Source organism: Phacochoerus africanus, chromosome 11 (assembly GCF_016906955.1).
Source record: "Phacochoerus africanus isolate WHEZ1 chromosome 11, ROS_Pafr_v1, whole genome shotgun sequence".
Classification (NCBI taxonomy): domain Eukaryota; kingdom Metazoa; phylum Chordata; class Mammalia; order Artiodactyla; family Suidae; genus Phacochoerus; species Phacochoerus africanus.
Window position 1 is genome coordinate 92,013,251 of NC_062554.1, and position 23,794 is coordinate 92,037,044.

The 23,794-nt window shown below is 37.2% G+C and overlaps 1 protein-coding gene across 1 annotated transcript in view; it reads right to left on the minus strand.

The window, feature by feature from the left end:
* The window catches only part of RUNDC3B (RUN domain containing 3B), a 162,062-nt gene that overhangs the window by 59,063 nt on the left and 79,205 nt on the right, over positions 1-23,794 (minus strand). The window contains exons 6-8 of the mRNA XM_047753923.1: positions 23,665-23,754; positions 20,884-20,961; positions 5,223-5,391 (exon numbers count right to left, since the gene is read on the minus strand). Coding sequence (XP_047609879.1) covers positions 5,223-5,391; positions 20,884-20,961; positions 23,665-23,754 — 337 coding nt within the window. The remainder of the gene's footprint in view (positions 1-5,222; positions 5,392-20,883; positions 20,962-23,664; positions 23,755-23,794) is intronic.

Consider the following 23,794-nt stretch of genomic DNA (forward strand, 5'->3'; position numbering starts at 1 on the left):
ATACTGTTCCTATCATTAAAATGATACTGAAATTAAAGTTAACTTTTACAGGAGTTCCCATCATGGCTCAGAGATAATGAACCCAATAGTATCCATGAGGAGGTGGGTTCAACCCCTGGCCTCGCTCAGTGAGTTAAATGATCTGGTGTTGCCATGAGCTGTGGCATACGTAGGTCGCAGGCATGGCTCGGATCTGGCATGGCTGTGGCATAGGCCAGCAGCTACAGCTCCAATTCAAACCCTAGCCTGGAAACCTCCGTATGCTGTGGATATGGCCCTTAATAAAAATAGTTAACTTTTACAAATATATGCACACATACAGCTTAATATAGGCTATATATGATTGTTTATAAACATCAGTAATTAGCCAATATTTAAATATCCATCACCTAGATTTCAGAGCCCTTAGAATGTTTTTCCCTGATCATCATCTCCTGCCTCCTCTGCAAAGGTAGCAATATCCTGAGATATCTGTTTATCATCCCCTTGCTTTCCTTCTTTACCACAAACGTATGTCATCTTAATGCATTGTTTAGTTTGGCTGGGTTTTATGTGCATTCTCTTGAAATCTGCTTTTTCATTTACAATGATAAGTCTAGCTATAGTTTATTCGCTCTCAAAAACGGATAGTATTCTGCTGTACAAACAGTGCAGCTTATCCATTCACTCTCCTGTGAATGGCCATTTGGATATTTTAGATTTTAAAGGGGACCTTCTGTATAGCCCTGAGAACTCTATCCAATATTCTGTGATAATCTATGTGGGAAAAGAGCCTGAAAGTGAATGGATGTGTGTACATGTATAACTGAATCACTTTGTTGTACAGCAGAAATTATCACAACACTGTAAATCAACTACTTCAATAAAACTCTAAAAGATGAAAAACAATCCAATTTACTGGAACCTTCAGTTATATGATAACTGCTACACACATCTGAGAGCTTCTAGGAGAAGCTATTGGTATTGATAAGTAATATTTATAAAAATTCTTCATTTAAGTTTTCTAAGGTAGTGACATAAAAGTGTTAAAATTATTAACAATTAGGGGGTTTCCATTGCATTTACAGTTTTGTCTGCTCTTTCAATTCTTAAAATTGTCTATCTGTGCCTTAATTCTTAAATTTAATAATGGTTGAGACTATTTCATTAGTATTTACAGATAATCAGTTTTTGGCTTTATTAATTCTGTAAGTATATGCTCTTCTTTTTCAACTGGTTTGATTGTTTTCATCTACTTCTTGGATGCTTAGCTTTTTAATTTACATTCTTTCTTTTCTAAGGTAAATAATGCTCTCAGTACTGCATTAGTTGAAAATTAGTACTATTAATATGCATTGTTTCCATTCATGTTCATTTCTAAGTATTTCCTCATTTCATTTTAACCCATAATTTGGAAGACTTTATTTTTTAAAATCCCCATTGGTGGACTTCAGGTGGTGGTAAACTTTTTCTTTTTTTTTTTGTCTTTTTTTTGCTATTTCTAGGGCCGCTCCTGCGGCATATGGAGATTCCTAGGCTAGGAGTCGAATCCGAGCTGTAGCCACCGGCCTACGCTAGAGCCACAGCAACTCGGGATCCGAGCAGAGTCTAACCTACACCACAGCTCACAGCAACGCCAGATTGTTAACCTACTGAGCAAGGGCAGGGACCGAACCCGCAACCTCATGGTTCCTAGTCGGATTCGTTAACCACTGCGCCACAACGGGAACTCCAACTTTTTCAATTGGATGTAACTTTACTGCATTGTGATCACTACTATATTATTTGATATTTGTGGATATCTCTTTTGTGACTTAGTATACTCCATAAAAATTGGATAGCTGCCCTATGTGTGCTTGAAAAGAATGTGTGTTCCAATTGTTAGCATTTATCATATTTTAGATCAAGCCAACTAATTGCATTGTTCAGGTTCATTACAGCCTTACCAATGTTCTCTCCGTTTAATCTGTAAATTATTAGAATGTTAAAAATTTCTACTATAACTAAGAATTTATCCATTTCTCCTGGATATTCTATCAATTTCTGTGTCCTATTTTTCATGGCTATACTGTTAAATACATGTAAGTTCAGCACCATTATCCATTCGTGGTGAATTCTTTTTAAAAAAGACAATGGAGAGTTCCTGCCATGGCTCAGTGGAAACAAATCTGACTAGCATCCATGAGGATGCAGGTGTGATCCCTGGCCCCGCTCATTGGGTTAAGGATCCAGTGTTGTGGTGAGCTGCGGTGTAGGTCACAGACGCCACTCAGATCTGGCGCTGCTGTGGCCGTGGTGTAGCCCAGAAGCTACAGCTCCAATCCTACCCCTAGCCTGGGAACTTGCATATGTCGTGAGTGCAGCTCTAAAAGAAAGCAAAAAAATTAAAAAATTAAAAAAATTTGAAAAAGACAATGTCTTTCTTTAGTCTTAATAATGCTTTTTGCTTTAATGTCTATGTTGAATGATATCAATATAGAATTATTTTGGTTAGGATTTGCCTATTATATTTTTATTCTCCTAATTTCAACTTCTTTGTGTCACTATTCTATGTATGACTCTTATAGACAGCATATAATTAAAATTTATGATTTAAGAAAATTAAGAATTTGTCTTATTTGGCAAGTTTACATCATTTACAGTGACATTCAGTCTTTCGGTTATACTGAGGTTTATTTCTACCACTTTATGTTTTCTTTATACATCCTTATTTTTTCTCATTTGCTCCTTTCTACTGTATTAATCAAATTTTCCTCATTTCTTTCTCATTTTAAGTTTAAAAGCTAATTTTAAAAGCTAATTCTTTGTCTTTTAATTGCAACTTGGAAAACAGGCATACATATTAAAAAAATGTGTCTATACTCCTTTATTGTAATACAAAGACCTCAAAAGGCTTTAGCTCTGGAGTTCCCACTGTGGCAGAGTTGAAACGAATTCGACTAGTATCCATGAGGATGCGAGTTCAATCCCTGGCCCCGCACGGTGGGTTAAGGATTCAGTGTTGCCGTGAGCTGTGGTGTAGGTCACAGATGCAGCTTGGATCTGGCATTGCTGTGACTGTGGTGTAGACTGGCAGCTATAGCTGACCTCCAGCCTGGGAACTTTCATATGCTGTGGGTGTGCACCCCTGCCCATCAAAAAAAAAAAGGCTTTAGCTTCAATCACTCTCTCTCACTCTTTATGATATTATTAGGTAGTGTTTTAGTTCCATTTTGCTTCCCAGGGTGGGCTGCAGCCAGAACTAATTGTTAAGCTTAAGACATTTGGTAATTCAGTTTTTAAAACACTGCCATTATTAAAAATTAAATTATACAAACTTAAAATTAAATAAATTACATTAAAGCAAGGAAGTAACTACTCAAGATCCATCACTTCCCAAATGTCTTATTATTATCTGTGTTCTTCAAGTCATTTATATTTCCTGTGTCTGTCTTGTAGAAATACTATATAATGGTGACGTACTGTCCATTTCTTCCCAAATCAGCATTCAGTGACATACACCGGTAATTTTAAGGTGGCTGTGGTGGGAGTATCTATCCTGGATAAATCGGCAAATGTTACAAATCAGGGCTCATCTATTTCCTCAGCAAAAGCCATTTTTTTTAAAAATTATTTAACCATAGTTGACTTAAATGTTGTATTAGCTTCAGGTGTATAACAAAGTGAATCATATACATATATGAATATGTATATATATGAATATATATATTCTCCATTCTTTTTTCCAATATAAGTTATTAAAAACTATTGAGTAGATTTCCTTGTGCTATACAGTAGGTTCTTATTAATTACCTATTAAAAGCTAGTTGTTAAACATATTCCAGAATACCACTGCCATCCCATCTTATTCATTAATATTGCTGCTGTTGTTTTTTAATTTATCAATTTCTTCTTCTTCTTTTTTTTTGTCTTTTTGCCATTTTCTTGAGCTGCTCCCATGGCATATGGAGGTTCCCAGGCTAGGGGTCGAATTGGAGCTGTAGCTGCTGGCCTACGCCAGAGCCACAGCAACGTGGGATCTGAGCCGCGTCTGCAATCTACACCACAGCTCATGGCAACACTGAATCCTTAACCCACTGAGCAAGGGCAGGGATCGAACCACAACCTCATGGTTCCTAGTCGGATTCATTAACCACTGAGCCATGACGGGAACTCCTATTTATCAACTTCTGTGCTTACTCTGGCATTTAGCATATCATTTCTGCCTTCTAGGTTCAGTTTCCATCTTGAATGATAGTGGGCCTAGATCTGCTGCTCCCCTGGTGATATTAAAACACAAGTAGCTCAGTTAAGGGAATGGCCCCTCACTGCCACCCCAGGAGCCTGCAGTGGCTTTAGCTCATGACTTATTTCTCTTGATTTTAGGCCTGTCCTTGTTTACAGTACTTAGCTCCTATTCTTTGAGAAAGCAGTTCTGTATGAAACTCTTTCAAAACTTTATTCTACTCAGAATTTTCAAATTTTTGCAATGTTAAGATGTTCAGATTATCTTCATCTGACTTCTTGCTGGATTTTTCTTTAACAGGATGTTAAATTTTTCTTCATATACATTACATACATTTTTATAGCTTCTGTAAGCAGGATCTTCTTTATATTTCCTAACTAGTAGTTTCTGTCTACAGAAAATCTCTTCATATTTGTAAATTTTCTTTGTAGCCATTTTCCTTGGTGTATTTTTTATTGTTCTCATATTTCTACTGCTAATTCCATTGGTCTTTCCCTATATAGAACATCTATGAATAATGATAATTTGAAAGGAAGGGTAGAGCGAAACTAGATATCAGAGTAAAAAAGAAGAGGTTAGAACTCAAGATGATAGAGTTTATATTCCATTCTGTTATATATTCCACTTTGACTACTACAGTGATTAAAACACAAGAGCTGCTAAAATACCTGATTTTAAAAAAAGAGTGAAAGGCATACATGGACTTTCTTAGGCAATCACTGCATTTTTACAAATCAATCTTTCATAAAATTAATCACAGTAATATCTCAAACATATAAATGAAATTGCATACAGAATGACTTATTTTTATATTAAAACATAAATTAGAAAAAATTTAACAAATAAAAGCCTCTCCTAAAACTTGTCCTGATTTTTAATTAAGAGGAAGACAATCCAAGAACAGAAAGGAAGTAGCAATAGGTCAAAACTTATATTCAGCTAAAAGATCTTTTGGTAGTGATGGTCCAAAGGCAGTAACTAAAACTAAATTAAATGACTTTTGACAACTGATAAATACCTTCTGTTCCAGGGTTAGTTGATATTTTTGTTTAACTCTCTTACACTTGTTGAACCAACTATTCTCATCCATGATGAAAGGTGGCCCAACGTTCTCCGGAGTGCTGCTTTCACTACCACTGCTTCCCAAAGTCCTCAGCTCCTCCTCATCACTGCTGATGCTATCAGAACTGAGAAGATTAAAATTTTTAAAATAAATGAAGTTCATAATATGCTTCACTTTGATTTTTTTTTTCCCACTTTTGCATTTTAGGGCCACGTCTGTGGGATATGGAAGTTCTCAGGCTAGGGGTCCAATTGGAGCTGCAGCTGCCAGCCTACACTACAGCTCATGGTAACACCAGATACTTATCCCATTGAGTGAGGCCAGGATCAAACCCTCATCCTCATGAATTCTAGGTGGATTCATTTCCGCTGCACCACAACAAGAACTCCTCACTTTGATTGTTAAGAAATACTTCTGTATTTCCAAGCTACTAGTGAGCAAGCTCCAAAATATTCAGCACTAACTAAACAACTACAATACAGAAGATGAATAAGGTTTAGATATAGGGTATTAACACAAAAACTGTGAGGATGTCCCGAGGAAAGAAAAGACTTCCAAAGAAGAGAGCCAGAAATGCCACATGTGCAGTGAAGAGCTTTCTAGCTGGGTTTTTTACATTGTCCCACATGGATCACTACCTGTTCGATCTCTATTGCAAGGCAGAAAGAGCACCTCCATGGAGTTTCAGTTGTGGTTCAGCAGGTTAAGAACCCAATGTTGTCTCTGTGAGAATGCAGGTTCAGTTCTGGCCTCAATCAATGGGTTAAGGATCCAGTATTGCTGCAAGCTGTGGCAGGCTGCAAATGTGTCTAAGATCAAGTGTTGCTGTGGTTATGGCGTAGGCCCCAGCTACAGCTGCAATTCAACCAGTAGCCTGGGAATTTCCACATGCTGCAGATTCAGCCATAAAAAAGAAAAAAGAGCCTTCCAGTCTGCTGTCAGCAGGTAATAATATCAGGGTAGTGTTCAAGATCAGCTCAGCTCTGACAAAGAGAAGATAATAGTCATGCCCGTGCATTTTCTATTGGGGGAAAAGGAGGTGAGGTAGAGAGAATAGCCATTACAATTCATATCTAAAATTCCTTATGACATAAATATGGTATAGGAATACAGAAAAAGGTGGGAAAAAAGTAAAAGAGAAACTAAATGGAGAGGAAAGTGTGCTAAGATGGCTGTCTGGTTCAGAAGAAAAATACAGGAAAAAAGAACAGGGAAAATAAATTTTACAGTATCAGCAATGATATTAACATATAGGAAAAAGAGCATAAACATAGTCTATATAACCTTCAAGGTACACAAATAAACTCTATTCTATCAAACAGAGGAGCAAAATAAGAAAATACAGTAGGAGTTCCAGTTGTGGCTTAGAGGTAATGAACCTGACTAGAACCCATGAGAATGCAGGTTCAATCTCTGGCCCAGCTCATTGGGTTAAGGATCCAGTATTGCCATAAGCTGTGGTGTAGGTCATGGACGTGACTTGGATCCCATGTTGTGCAGCTATGGCTGTGTGTGGCCAGCAGCTGTAGCTCCGATTTGACCCCTAGCCTGGGCACTCCCAAATGCTGTAGGTGCAGGCTTAAAAAGCAAGCAAACAAACAAAAAAACCAAAAGTACCCCAGTAAATTCAAAACAAAAAATAAGCATTAATACAAAACAAATTATAAAAACCTTAAATGAATTAAACTCAACAACCAGAAGTCAGGTGCTCAGCTTTGATTAAGACAAATAAGGGCCAATAATTAAGGTGTCTACAAGTTACACACAAATAGGAACAATTAACATTAAAAAAATGGGAGTTACCTGGTGGCCTAGCAGCTTGTGATTTAGCATTGTCACTGCTGTGGCTCAGGCTCGATCACTGGCCCAGGAACCTCCACATGCTGCAGGTGCAGCCAAAAAAAAAAATTAAATTAAAAAGATGGAAACACACCAAGAAAATATGAACCAAAAGAACTTCAGGTCAGAAATTATAAATCTGAAGGTTAAGATAGATATTATGGTAGAAAATATGGTAAGGATCAATGAAGGATATTATATATTTCATCCTCTCTGATCTTTGTTAGCATCTGTTGGGTTCCTGAGTCTGGGGTCCAAGCAAATTGCTGATTTGAATCAGACATGATGAGATATTCCCAGTAAATGATCCCAAAACAAACCAATAAGCAAACACACAGCAAAGGAAATTCACCTGTCACATTTTTGGCTTTGGGTAAACTTGGAGAAAAGAAAGCAGTGGCTGATAATAAAGTTCCAGCTTTTAAAAATAGGCCAATTGAACTTTAGATGTTATTTGACATTAAAATTTAAATGAATGAGTAAAAAAATCAGATGAAATTGAGGTGGAAATTAGTAAAATTGAGGTAGATATGAAGAAATTATATACATATATATTTATATATTACTTTTTTTTTTGTTTTGTTTTTTAGGGCCACACCCGAGACTTATGGAAGTTCCCAGGCGAGGGGTTCAATCAGAGCTGCAGCTGCCGGCCTACACCACAGCCACAGCAATGCCAGATCCAAGCTGTGTTTACAACCTGCACCACAGCTCACAGCAACACCAGATCCCCGACCCACTAAGTGAGGCCATGGATTGAACCTGATTCCTCATGGAGACTAGCTGGGTTCGTTTCTGCTGTGCCATAATGGGAACTCCCCAAGAAATTATACTGATTAAAGATTTTCAAAGTGCTAAGAAAAAAAAAATAACTGCTATGCTAGGATAGCATGTACAGAAAGAGAGCAATATAAGTATATTTTCAGAAAACTAAAACTTGAGGGATGTACCAGCAAATTCTCACTAAAAGAACTTCCTAATGGCTGTAATTCAAGAAAATGATCCAAGAAGAAACAGTAAACAAAGAAAATAGTTAACCTATGGAAAAACTGTAAACAAATACTGAGAGTATGAAACACTACTAATGATGCCCACTTTATGTATTTTAAATAAATCAATGACAGACTTAAAATTTTGGAAGGTAATAGCATATGTTATAAATGAAATGATTAGGGAGTTCCCTTTGTGGCTCGGCAGTTAACAAACCCAACTGGGAATCATGAGGATGCAGGTTCCACCCCTGGTTTCCCTCAGTGGGTTAAGGATCTGGCATTGCTGTGAGCTGTGGTGTAGGTCACAGACACAGCTTGGATCCCATGTTGCTGTAGCTGTGGTGTAGGCCATCAGCTGTAGCTCCAACAGGACCCCTAGCCTGAGAACTTCCATATGCCATAGGAATGGACCTAAAAAGCAAAAAAAAAAAAAAAAATTACAGTTAAAACAATACAAAGTCCTCCTTGAATAGACATTTCTCCAAAGAAGACACACAGATGGTTAATAGATACATGAAGGATGATCATCACTAATTATTAGAGAACTGCAAATCCAAACTACAATGAGGTACCACCTCACATTGATCAGAATGGCCATCACCAAAAAATCTATAAACAATAAATGCTGGGGAAGGTGTGGAGAAAAGGGAATCCTCCTACACTGTTGGTAGGAATGTGAATTGGTGTAGCTACTATGGAAAGCAGTATAGAGGCTCCTTAAAAAACTAAAAATAGAGTTATCATCTGATCCTGCAATCCCACTCCTGAGCATATATCCAGAGAAAACTCTAATTCAAAAAGATACATGCATTCCAATGTTCACAGCAGCACTATTTACAACAGCCAAGACAGGAACAACCTAAGTGCCCACTAATGAGGTGAATGGATAAAGATGTGGTATATATATACAATGGAATATCACTCAGCCATAAAAAGAATGAAATAATGCCATCTGCAGCAACACGGATAGACCTAGAGATTATCACACTAAGTAAAATAAGTCAGAAAAAGACAAATACTATATGATATCACTACATATGGAATTTCAAATATGACACAAAGGAACTTATTTATGAAAGAGAAAAAGACTTATAGACATAGAGAACATATTTATGGTAGCCAAGGGGAACGAGAAGTGGGAGTGGGCTGGGCTAGGATTTTGGGATTAGGAGATGCAAACATTTATATACAGAATGGATAAACAACAAGGTCCTATTGTATAGCACAGGGAACTATATTCAATGTCCTGTAATAGACCATAATGGAAAAGAAAATGAAAAATCATATATCTATATCTGTCTATATCTATATATCTAAATATACATCTGAATCACTTTGCTGCAGAGCAGTAATTAACACAACACTGTAAATCAACTATATTTCAATGAAAAAATTTTTGTAAAAATTAGAAAAATAGGAGTTCCTGTCGTGGCTCAGTGGTTAACAAATCCGACTAGGAACCATGAGGTTGTGGGTTTGATCTCTGGCCTTGCTCAGTGGGTTAAGGATCCAGCGTTGCTGTGAGCTGTGGTATAGGTCGCAGACATGTCTCAGATTCCGTGTTGCTGTGGTTCTGGCAAAGGCCGGTGGCTAGAGCTCCAATTAGACCCCTAGCCTGGGAACCTCCATATGCTGTGGGTGCAGCCCTAGAAAATACAAAATAAATACATGAATAAATAAATAAAATAAAAAATAAAAAAATTAGAAAAATAAAAATTAGAAAAATACAAGGCCCTTATTTATCTGGATAGGTGCTAAAGCTATTCAGTTTAAATATGGATAGGAAAAGTAATGGAATAACAGTAAAAGAACAGTAGTATGTAAATTACAAACTAGTACAAGAATAAAATGGGAAAAGTAGAGAAGTAAATCCCACCTCTCTGCCCCCCACCAAAGAAAACAGAAAGAGTAGAAAAAGGGGAGAAGGATCAAGATGATGGAGGAGTAAGATGTGGCACTCACCTTCTTTCACAAAAACATAAAAAAAATCCATCTACATGTAGAACGATTCACAAAGAATGTCTACTGAACACTGAAAGAAGACCTTAAACCTCCAAAAGGGGCAAGGAACCCACCACACAACTGGGCAGAACAAAAGGAAAAAAAGAGAGAGAAGAAATCAAGACAGGACCAGCACTCCTGAGAGGGAGCTGTGAGAAGGAAAGGAACCCACACCGTGGGAAGCCACATAACTGATGGGGAAGATCAGCCAAGATGGAGGGACCTCAAAGCCTCAGATAAAAGCACAGCAACTGGACTGAGGAGGGCAAAGCAGAGTGAGAGCTGAGCAGACCATCTGTATCACCATCCCTGGACACCACAGCCTGAGACACTCAGGCTGTATGCTGAGACTCAGGCTACAGAAGTCATTTCTGGGGAGAACTGGGGTTTGCACATGGAGACAGCCTGAGGGGCTAGGGAGCAGCAGTATGCCATGGGCTGGGGAGTGGAGTGCCACAGCCGAGGGAACTGGAGAGGAGGTTTGGGCTTGAAGGAGATGTATGGTACCATTACTGGGGAGGGTAAGAGGAGGAGGAAGGGCGGACTGCCATAGAAATATCTTTCCTGTGCACAAGTGGACTCTCAGAGGGCAGGGCACCTCTGGAGCAGGCTACATGTGGCAAAGTACCACCTGCGTGGGCTACGGGTGAAAGGACACCTCTTGTGCAGGCTATGGGTGGCTGGGCACCTCTTGCTCAGGCTAAGGGCAGTAGGGGGCTAAGCACAATGCGGCACCTCTTGTGTGGTCCACAGGCAGAGGGGGCAAACCATGGCAGTCATCTCAAGCACCATGGGTGGCCATGGCCCACCACCACCAGGGGTCTGTGAACAGGCACCACCTGTGGCCCCAGTCACATCAGAGGTCGGCACACAGGAGGACACTGAAACAGAGAACCACCTGTTGTTCTCTCACTCCCCTGGGAATGCACAACATGCTGCTGCCACTGCCAAACAATCTGGGTACCACCTATGCCTGCCTGAAGATCACTGTCACTTCCCAGGGCCCTGCAACTAAGAGACGCCTGAGCCCTCCACTCCCCTCAGGTCTGTGCCATCATCAAGGGCCTAGCAACCAGGCACAGGCTACTAGCTCTGCCCATTGCCTCAATCTCCCTGGAAGCACGTACAGCACCCAAAAAATAAATATTAAGCCCTCACAAAACACCTAGTGGTGTTTGCACATATAAACAGCCCTCCAAGACCACATTGGTTGTTTGCCCTAAACTCACAGAATAAGAAAAATATAGGCAAAATGAAGAAGCTCAGAAACAGCATTTCCAGTAAAAAGCACAGGAGAATTCACTTGAAGCAGCAAACAAACAATGAAACAGACTTAAACAGTCTAATAGAGACCAAGTTCAAAAAGGAGATACTGAAAATACTGAAGGAATTAAGAGTGAATATGAAGGAATTAAGAGCAGATATGAACACTTTAGAAAAAAACTAAAAACTGTAGGAAGGAGCCAAGAAAAAATACAAGATTCATATGCAGAGATGCAAGCTGAATTAAAGGCAATGAAGAGCAGGAGGAATAATGCAGAGGAACAAACTAGTGACTTGAAAGATAGAATAATGGAAATCAACCAATCCAGATAGCAGACTGAAAATCAAATGAAAAAACATGAAAGCAATACAAGAGATCAATGGGATAATATAAAGCAGGTCAATCTATGTAAAATAGGGATTCCAGAAGGAGAAGAAAAAGAAAAGGGGAATGAAAATATATTTGAAGTAATTATGGCTGAAAACTTTCCAAATCTAAATGAAACAGATATCAAGATACAGGAAGAACAGAGGGCCCCAAACAAGTTGAACCCAAATAGGACCACACCAAGACATATTGCAATAAAAATGGCAAAAGTTAAAGATAAAGAGAGAATTCTAAAAGCAGAGAGAAAAAAATGAAGACTTAATTGTAAGAGAACCCCCATAAGGCTATCAGATGATTTCTCTACAGAAACACTACAGGCCAGATGAGAGTGGCAAGATGTATTCAAAGTTCTAAAATGGAAAAAAAAAGGCAGCCTAGAATACTCTACCCAAAAAGAATATTATTTAAAATAAAAGAAGAAATAAAAAATTTGTCCAACAAGCAAAAACTAAGAAAGTATGGCAATACTAAACCCATTCTAAAAGAAATACTGAAAGGGGTCCTCTAAATAAAAAAGTAAGAAGAGGGAGTTCCCGTCGTGGCACAGTGGTTAACGAATCCGACTAGGAACCATGAGGTTGCGGGTTCGGTCCCTGCCCTTGCTCAGTGGGTTAACGATCCGGTGTTGCCGTGAGCTGTGGTGTAGGTTGCAGACGTGGCTCGGATCCCGCGTTGCTGTGGCTCTGGCGTAGGCCGGTGGCTACAGCTCCGATTCAACCCCTAGCCTGGGAACCCCCATATGTCGCGGGAGCGGCCCAAGAAATAGCAACAACAACAACAACAACAACAACAACAACAAAAACACAAAAAAGACAAAAAAAAAGGTAAGAAGAAATAGGATGGAGGAAATCACTGTTGGAAAGCAAACACTTAAATAATCCACTATACAGATCTTAAAGAAAAAAAAATATTGTAAAAGCAACGATAAACATAAGGACCAGTGAAAGGATAAACATGAAGATGTTAAAAAAGGATTTCAAAGTCATAAAATGTGGGGAAGGAAAGTAGAAAAATCTACACTTTTTTTAATATAATGTATTTGAGCCTATATGACTATCAGGCTAAAGCAAGCAGATATAGGAAACGGTTAACATATTTGAAAAACAGGTCAATCACAAATAAGAAACAAATATTACATTCACAAATACTAAAAAGAAGAGCATACAGGCATAAAATAAAGGAAATCATCCAATGAAAAAAAGAAAGGAACAAAGGAGAAACATTCAACCAACTGGAAAACAAGGTTTAAAATGGCAATAAATATATATTTATCAATAATTACTTTAAATGTTAATGGGCTGAATGCGCCAATCAAAATACAGCGTGGCAAACTGGATCAAAAAACAAGAGCCTACAATATGCTGTATATAAGAGACTCACCTTAGGGTAAAGGACACATATAAATTGAAAGTGAAGGGATGGAAAAAGATATTTCATGCAAATGGGAAAGACAGGAAAGCAGGGGTTGCAATACTCATTTCAGACAAAATAGACTTTAAAACGAAGGCCAGAAAGAAAGACAAAGAAGGACATTATTTAATGGTAAAAGGATCCATTCAAGAAGAGGATATTACAATCATCAATATATATGTGCCTAATATAGAAGCATCCAAATACATATAATGAATACCAACAGATATAAAAGGAGAAACTGATGGGAACACAGTAACAGTAGGAGACTTTAACACCCCACTCACATCAATGGACAGATCCTTTAGATAGAAAATCAATATCGCAACAGAGATCCTAAATGACTTAATGGAAAAGTTAGATTTTGTTGACATTTTCAGGACACTGCATCCAAAAAAAATCAGAATATACATTCTTTTCAAGTACACATGGAACATTTTCAAGGATTTACCACACACTGGGGCACAAAAATAACCTCAACAAATTTAAGAGTACAGAAATTATTTCAAGCATCTTCTCTGACCACAATGGCATGAACCTAGAAATCAACCACAGGAAAAGAAATGAGAAAAGACTGACTACATGGTGACTAAACAACATGCTATTGAAAAACCAATGGGTCAATGAGGAAGTAAAAAGGGAAATTAAAAAATACCTTGAGACAAATGATAATGAAAACACAATCATTCAAAATCTATGGGATACCACAAAAGCAGTTCTTAGAAGGATGTTCATAGTGACACAGGCCTTCCTCAGAAAAGAAGAAAAATCTCAAATGGACAACTTAATCCACCACCTAAAAGAATTAGAAAAAGAACAAACAAAACCTAAAGTCAGCAGAAGGAAGGAAATAATAAGATCAGAAGAAAGCAATAAAATAGAGAGTCAAAAATTAATAGAAAAATATCAATAAAACCAAGAGCTGGTTCTTTGAAAGGGTAAACAAAATTGATGAACCTCTGGCCACTCACCAAGAAGAGGAGAGAAAAAACCCAAATAAACAAAATAAGAAATGAAAACGGAGAAATTTCAATGGATACTGGAGAAATACAAAAAACCATAAGAGAACACTACAAACAATTATATGTCAACAAATTTGACAACCTAGAAGAAATGGACAACTTTCTAGAGACTTACAGCCCACCAAAATTGAATCAAGAAGAAATACATCAACTGAACAGACTGATGACTAGAAGTGAAAATTAACATGTAATAAAAACATTCCCTACAAACAGAAGTCCAGGACGAGATGGCTTCAAAGGCAAATTCTACCAAACACACAAAGAAGAACTTACACACATTCTTCTTAAACTTTTCCAAAAGATTGAAAAAGGAACATTACCAAAGCTACTTTATGAAGCCGCCATCACCCTAAGACCAAAATGAGACAAAGATACTACCAAAAAAGAAAATTATAGGCCAATATCTTTGATGAATATAGACGGAAAAATTCTCAACAAAATTTTAGCCAACCAAATCCAACAACATATAAAAAAGACCGTGACCAAATGGGATTCATCCTAAGTTCACAAGGATGGTTCACAAATCAATCAATCATATACCACATTAACAAAGGAAAAGTCAGAAACCACATAATCATCTCAACAGGTGTAGAAAAAGCATTTGACAAAATCTAACGTCCATTCATGATAAAAAACTCTTACCAAAGTGGGAATTCCTGATATGGCTCAGCTGTTAATGAACCTGACTAGGATGCATGAGGATCTTGGTTTGATCCCTGGCCTTGCTCAGTGGGTTAAGGATCCGTTGTTGCTGTGAGCTGTGGTGTAAGTCGCAGACACAGCTCAGATCTGGTGTTGCTAAGGCTGTGGTGTAGGCTGGCAGCTATAGCTCCTATTGGACCCCTAGCCTGGGATCCTCCATATGCCATGGATGTAGCCCTAAAAAAGTCCAAAAAACTCTTACCATAGTGGGTATAGACGGTCCATACCTTAACATAATCAAAACCACTTATGACAAACCCACAGCCAACATAATCCTCAATGAAGAGAAGGTTAAAGTCTTTCTGCTAAAATCTGGAACAAGACAAGGATGCCCACTCTCACCACTGTTATTCAACATAGTATTGGAAGTCCTAGTCACAGCAATCAGACAAACAAAAGAAATAAAAGGTATCCACATTGGAAGAAAAGAAGTAAAATTGTCACTCTATGCAGATGACATGATACTATACATAGAAAACCCTAAGGACTCCACACAAAAACTACTTGGACTGATCAATGAATCCAGCAAAGTAGCAGGATACAAGATTAACATTTAGAAATCAGTCACATTTCTCTACACTAACAATGAAATACAGGAAAAGGAACATAAAAAATATATTACCTTTTAAAATTGCACCCCCCAAAATTAAACGCCTAGGAATGAACCTAAGGATGTGAAAGACTTATATGCTGAGAACTATAAAACATTAATCAAGGAAATTAAAGAGGATTCAAAGAATTGGCAAGATATTCAATGCTCCTGGATTGGAAGAATTAATATTTTAAAATGGCCATACTACCCAAAACAATCTACAGATTCAATGCAATCCCTATTAAATTACCCATGACATTTTTCACAGAACTAAAACAAACAATCCAAAAATGTATCTGGAACCATAAAAAAACAACAGGAGGCATGACTCTCCCAGAGTTCAAGAAAGTATTAAAAAGCTACAGTAATCAAGACAGTGTGGTATTGGTACAAAAACAGACATAGAGACCAATGGAATGGAATAGAGAGCCCAGGAAAAAAACCCAGACACCTATGATCAATTAATCTTTGACAAAGGAAGCAACAATATAAAATGTGAAAAGGACAGTCTCTTCAGCAAGTGGTGCTGGGAAACCTGGACAGCTGCATGTAAATCAATGAAACCAGAACATACCTTCACACTATGCATAAATAATAAATTTAACATGGCTTAAAGACCTAAACATAAGACAAGACACCATCAAACTCCTAGAAGAGAACATAGGCAAAACATTCTCTGACATGAACTATACAAATGTTTTCTTAGGTCAATCTCCCAAGGCAACCAAAATTAAAGCAAAAATAAACCAATGGTACTGAATCAAACTTCCAAGCTTTCATACAGCAAAGGGAACCATAAAAAAAAGGACAAACTATAGAATGGGAGAAAATAGTTTCAAACAATGCAACCAACAATGGCTTAATCTCCAAAATATGCAAACAACTCATACAACTCAACAGTAAAAAACAAAGAATCCAATTGAAAAATGTGCAGAAGACCTAAACAGACATTTCTCCAAAGACGTTATACAGATTATCAACAAGCACATGAAAAAATGTTCAACATCACTAATTATTAGAGAAATGCAAATCAAAACTACTATGAGGTACCACCTCACACTAGTCAGAATGGCCATCAGTAACAAGTCAACAAATAACAAATTGCTGGAGAGGGTGTGGAGAAAAGGGAACCCTTCTGCACTGTTGGTGGGAATGTTAAGTTGGTCCAACAACTATGAAAAACAGTATGGAGGTACCTTAGAAAACTATACATAGAACTACCATTTGACTCTGCAGTCCCACTCTTGGGCATATATCCGGACAAAACTCTCCTTGAAAAAGACGCATGCACCAGCATGTTCATTGCAGCACTATTCACAACAGCCAAAACATGGAAACAACCTAAATGTCCATCAAGAGATGAATGGATTAAGAAGATGTAGTACATATACACAATGGAATACTAAGCCATAACAAAGAACAAAATAATGCCATTTGCAGCAACATGGATGGAACTAGAGAGTCCCATACTATCTGAAGTCAGTCAGAAAGTGAAAAACAAATATCATATGATACCACTTATATGTGGAATCTAAAACATGGCACAGCCTATCTATAGAATAGAATCAAACTCATAAACATAGAGAACAGATTTGTGGTTGCCAAGGGGGAGGGAGTGGGATGGACTGGGAGTTTGGGGTTAGTAGATGCAAACTCTTGCATTTGGAATGGATAAGCAATGAGGTTCTGCTGTAGAGCATGGGGAATTATACCCAATCAGTTGTAATGGAACATGATGTAAGATATTATGAGAAAAATAATGTATATATTTGTATTACTGGGTCATTTGCTGTACAACAGAAATTGACAGAACATTGTAAATCAACTATAATATAAAAAACCTAAAGAACAAAATAAAGAAAAAGCAAGATAAAGAAAATAAATCATCTGTAATCTTATTACTCTGATGTAACCAGGGTTTTTTTTTGGCTGCTCCTGCAGCATATAGAGCTTCCCAGGCTAGGGTTGAATCAGAGCTGCAGCTGCCGATCTAAGCCACAGCCACAGAAACGTGGGATCCGAGCCATGTATGTGACCTACACCACAGCCCATGACAACACCATATCCTTAACCCACTGAGCGAGGCCAGGGATCAAACCCACATCCTCATGGATCCTAGTTGGACTCATTAACTGCTGAGCAATGAAGGGAATCCATAACCAGATTTTTTTTTTTTGTCTTTTTGCCATTTTCTTGGGCCGCTCTTGCAGCATATGGAGGTTCCCAGGCTAGGGGTCGAATTGGAGCTGTAGCCACTGGCCTATGCCACAGCCACAGCAATGCAGGATCCAAGCTGAGTCTGCAACCTACACCACAGCTCACGACAACGCCGGATCATTAACCCACTGAGCAAGGGCAGGGATCGAACCACAACCTCATGGTTCCTAGTCGGATTTGTTAACCACTGTGCCACGACGGGAACTCCATAACCAGATTTTTTTAACATCACTCTTTAGTGTATATGGTGTATGTATATTTTAATATATTTATGTAATAAAATTGATGTCATATTGCAAAAAGAAGATACCGATGAAAGAAATTAAAGATGACACAAACAGATGGAAAGATATACCATACTCTTGGATTGCAAGAATCAATATTGTCAAAATGACTATAATATCCAAGATAATCTACAGATTCAATGCAATCCCCATCAAATGACCAATGGCATTTTTCAGAGAACTAGAACAAAAATTTTAAATTTGTATAGAATCACCAAGGACCCCAAATAGCCAAGACAATTCTGAGAAAGAAAAATGGATCAGAAGCCAGGCTCCCTGACTTCAGACTATACTACAAAGCTACAGTCATCAAACCACTATGGTACTGGCATAAAAAAAAATTATAGACCAGTGGAACAGGGTAGAAAGCCCAGAAATAAATCCATGCACCTACGGTCAATTAATCTATGGCAAAGGAGGCAAGAATACACAATGGAGAAAAATTCTCTTCAGTATGTGGTGCTGGAAAACTGGACTGCAAAAGAATGAAATTAGAACACTCTCTAACACCATACACAAAAATAAACTCAAAATAGACTAAAGACCTAAATGTAATACTGGCTACTATAAAACTCTTAGAGGAAAACACAGGCAGAACACTCTCTGACATAAATTTCAGCATTATCTCTTTGGATCCACCTCCCAGAGCAATGAAACTAAACCCAAAAATAAACAAGTGAGAAATAATTAAACTTAAAAGCTTTTTTACAGAAAAGGAAACCAAAACAAAAAGACAACTCACAGAATGAGAGAAAATATCTGCAAATGAAGCAACCAATAAGAGATTAACCTCTAAATTATACAAAGATCTCATGAAGTTTCATATCAAAAAAACAAACAACCCAACTGAAAAATTGGCAGAAGATCTAAATACATTTTTCCAAAGACAACATACAGATGAGCACCAGGCACATGAAAAGATGCTCAACATCAGTAATTGCTACAGAAATGCAAATCAAAATTACACTAAAGTATCACCTCATACTGGTCAGAATGGCCATCATCAAAAACTCCACCAACAATAAATGCTGGAGAGGGTGTAGATAAAAGAGAACCCTCCTACTCTGTGGGTAGTAATGTAAATTGGTACAACCACTATGGAGAAAAGTATGGAGGTTCCTTAAAAGACTAAAAACAGAACTATCATATCATCCATCAATCCCATTCTTGGGCATATATCTAGAGAAAATCATAATTTGAAAAGATACATGAAGCCCAATGTTCCAATGCACTTAGTGGGTTAATAGAAGTAAAGCATTTAGAACAATGCCTGTTATACAGTAAACATTCAATAAATAGTATTACTATTATTTATACTAGCATTATCTTCACAAAGAGTCCTATAATCCAACATATCTCAAAACAGGATAATTTCCTTTCCCCAAAAGTACCCATAAGGATATCCATTCTAGAATTTTTTAGTTAAAAAAAGGATACAGACTAAAGGTTCACATGTGAGGGGATGTTATGTAACTTATGATGAACACATCAAATAAAATTCACTATAGCTATTAAAAAAGTACAATTTATGCTGTTCAAACATTTTTGAACATGTTATGTTCAAGGGAGTTTGTCGGTGTATTTCATTTCTTGATCTAATGTAATAGAACTAGCCCTTTTCCCAAGGGATCCACTTATCTAAGTTAGAAATCTTGGTACCATAATACTCTTTTCCTCCTTCTCTTTCATCATCTAAAACATCTTCACACTTCTAGCTCTAAAATCATTGTATCTCTCTCACTAGATGGTGATTACCTTGGTTACAGGGACTGTATTCCTTTTTAGAAGTTCACAAAGTTCCTATAGTCTTCACATCTATGTATCCCTGGCACCTAGTAAAATTCTTGTTCCTACATTAGGCACTCAATAAATGAGCATGTGTGTGTATATGTATATTACATATATACATATAATACTCACTTTCTCTTCCTCTCTCCCTTACAGCTTTGGCTTGATCAAAACATCTTTTAAGTATATAATGATCATTATTCTATTCAGGAAATCAATTATGTAAGCAAATCTTCAGAAAATCTATAGATTTCATATGATTAATTTCCAATGTTGATGAGACTGTGGGAAATTCATAACACACAATAATGGTAATAGGATAAAATGACACAACTATAAGAACAAACTTTAAGAACCACCGAAATTTTCATTGTACTTACCTGAATAACTGTAAATTTCACAACAGAAACAAAAAGAAATTTTATTTGCCCAAAAATGTTCATTATTCTTTCCTTCAAAATGGTGATAAAATGAACAACAATTTAAATAATGAATTATAATTTTAAAATCTCAATGCACTATTACAGAGCTTTTAAAGTGGACTACGTCAGTTTCCAGCCCAGGGCAGACCAGAGCTGCAGCCTGAGCCAGAGCTGCAGCAATGCTAGATCCTTAACCCACTGCAATGCAAGGGAATTTCCTAAAAACTATATTTATTCTGGGATTAAAATTAAGTAAAAAATGTATATTTACATATATACTAAAAATGCAATGGAGTTTACATTTTTGAATAATTTCTGATACTGAAAATAAATGTTTTAGAAGAAAGTAAGAGAACAGTCCTTTTTTTTCTTTTTAGGGCCACACCCCCGACATGGAAGTTTCCAGGCTAAGGGCTGAATTAGAGCTACATACAGCTGCTGGCCTACGCCACAGACACAGCAACAGGGGATCCAAGCCGGGTCTGCGACCTACACCACAGCTTACAGCAACCCTGGATCCCCTACCCACTGAGAGGCCAGGAATCAAATGTGCATCCTTATGGATATTAGTTGGATTCATTTCCACTGAGCCATGGCAGGAATTCCCGAAGGAAGTAATCTTAATCAGATGAATATATTGTAAAAGACATTCAATTATAAATTAAGATATCAATAACGTCTCAAAATGTAAAGTACCTTTGGGTAAACTTTAAATACGGTGTATAGTCTATTACAGCAGGAAAGTTGCCATCCAATCCTCCCTTTAGGCAGAAGCTAGGACAATAGACAAAAAATATATTAAAACATGAAATTTTAAATTAAAGCATTATAAACAATCTCTTGCTAGAGACATTTGTTTCATCAAATTGCAGGTGAATTTTTTATTTGTAATTTAAATGTGACTTGCTACAAATAAACACCTCAATAAAGATATTCTACCTTCAATGACAAAGGCTTGTGTAAGTGTATAACACTGTTACATATCATGTAAAAGTAAATTTACTGAGAAATCTGTTCAAGCACTGTTTACTTATTTCATACTATCTTGGTTTTCAATAGACTCAAGATGTCACTAGAGAATTTTCAAATTTCAACTTTGATCACATTTACATACAAATTCTCAGGTGACACTGAGTATCTCCTAAAGAGATGTGACTAATTAGAAAATGAAAGTTTTTTTCCTAAACTATCTCGATAGGTAAGAAAGTTGGATCTTATACCTAAAAAGAACACTAAACATTTTCTATAGTACAGTCAATCCTTTTTGAAGCCATGGAGATAAGAAAAAGGTTAAGTGACTTGCCCAAAGTTGTGATCCCAGTAAAGAAACTCAGGATCTCCTGGTCCCCCAATCCAGTAATCTTTGCTCTATATAATGCTATATCCAACTGAATTTTTTCTTTTTTCTTTTCTTCTTTGTATGGCCACATCTGCGGCAAATGGAAGTTCCCAGGCTAGGGGTCAAATTGGAGCTGCAGGTGAGGCCTACACCATAGCCATGGCAAGACTAGATCTGAGCTGCATCTGTCACCTATGCTGCAGCTTGTGGTAATGCTGGATCCTTAATCCACTGAGCTAGGCTGGGGATCAACCCACATCCTCAGACAGACAGTGTTGGGTTTTCAACCCACTGAGCCACAAAGGGAACTCCAATTGAATTTTTTAGAAAGGTAGTTACTTCATTGTTAAAAGAAAAAATACATCTTTTTAAAAAGATAAGCACATGAATATAAGACACAAGTTGATATTTCAAAGAAAAAAACTCATATATGAACTACTACCTTCTGGTTTCTTTGGAAAGTTTGCCTACTGAAATACTTGTTGTAATATATTAACATTAAGGGTACATAAGTATTTTTTCCAGACCTGAATAAGGAGTGAATCAAAGTGGCAACATTTGATATGGGCTTTCCTTCATTTATAGATACATTACCAAGGTATATTTTAAGACATTTGCTCCGCATACAGAAGCAATAAATTGTAATAAACCAAGAGTTTAGATAATTATCCCATTTTTTCCAACCAAAAAATTAACTGCATTTATCATGTGCATCCTTAACAATTACATTAATTAACCAAACCCCACTTTACTGCATCTATCATGTTCATTTTAAACAATTAAGATAATTAACCTAACCATTTTATCAAATTTTAAACAGTACAAAGTTATAAAGTGAAACATGTTTTGGAAAGGAAGTAATTTACTAGAAAAAGGTAACCTCAGTGAAAATGGGTAGCATTATTTTTAATTCATGACCTAAAAGCATATTTTCATTTAAGTTTTATACTTATTTTGTAAATATTATTGGATTTTTAAGTGATACATTTCAATAAAAATATAATACTTCCTTCATTCTTATATTCCAGTTCTTGTTATAGACAAACCTTTCACTTTTAGTTTAATATAACCTGTTGGATCAATTAAAAAAGTGCAAAAGCAGAGTTCCCGTCATGGTGCAGTGGTTAAAGAATCCAACTAGGAACCATGAGGCATTGCCATGAGCTGTGGTGTGGGTCACAGATGCGGCTCAGATCCCAAGCTGCTGTGGCTCTGGCGTAGGCCAGTGGCTACAGCTCCGATTAGACCCCTAGCCTGAGAACCTCTATGTGCCTCGGGAGCAGCTCAAGAAAAGGTAAAAAGCCAAAAAAAAAAAAGTGCAAAAGGATGCTTCCATCAACTTAAAAATTTACAATGTTCACTTTTTTTTTTCTTTTTTTGCTTTTTAGGGCCACATCTGCAGCACATGGAAGTTCCCAGGCTAGGGGGTCTAGAGCTGCAGCTGCCAGCCCTACATCACAGCTACAGCCACAGCCACAGCAACACAGGATTTGAGCCACATCTGTGACCTACACCACAGCTCATGGCACAAAACCCACTGAATAAGGCCTAGGATTGAACTCTCATCCTCAAGATACAAGTTGGGTTCGTAACCCACTGAGCCACAACAGAAACTTCCTACAATGTTCATTTTTAGCACTTGCACTTTTAGTCTTGAATCAATACATCTTGTTGATAATGAAAGCAAATATTAACAATTGTTTTAATGCTCCAGATACATAACAAGAGATCTAAGACATCCAAGAGAGCCTGTCAAGATCTTTTTCTCAACACAGGAGATAATGAAAATCTTTCTGGCTTTGAATCTACTTTTAGTGTATTTCTTTTTCATTTTAAAGCAATATTTGAAAAATACTAAGAGGTAAGATCCAAAACCTTCCTTCAGTGCAACCAGAGTACATGATTTTTCAACTTGGGGGATGTGGTCCAAGCTTTCCTTTTATCCAAACTAGAGAGCTATCCTATCAGTTAATTCCTTAAGTTTGAGACAGTCTCTTTTTTGAGAAAAAACATATTCTGAAAACTGATGTGAGTCAAAAGGGAACAACATAAATCAAATTAATATCCAATTGTGTGCTTTACTCAGAAAACTGAAACAATAAGATTACATTAAATCAGAATATATACTCTTAAAGTACCTGAAATCAATAGCATTGAGTCCAAGCAACATGCCAGCAAGCATATTTGCTTCCTCACCCAAGACAATTGCTCCATCTTCATAAAATCTCCTAAAAAATGAAATGAATATATAAATATTAAAAACAGACT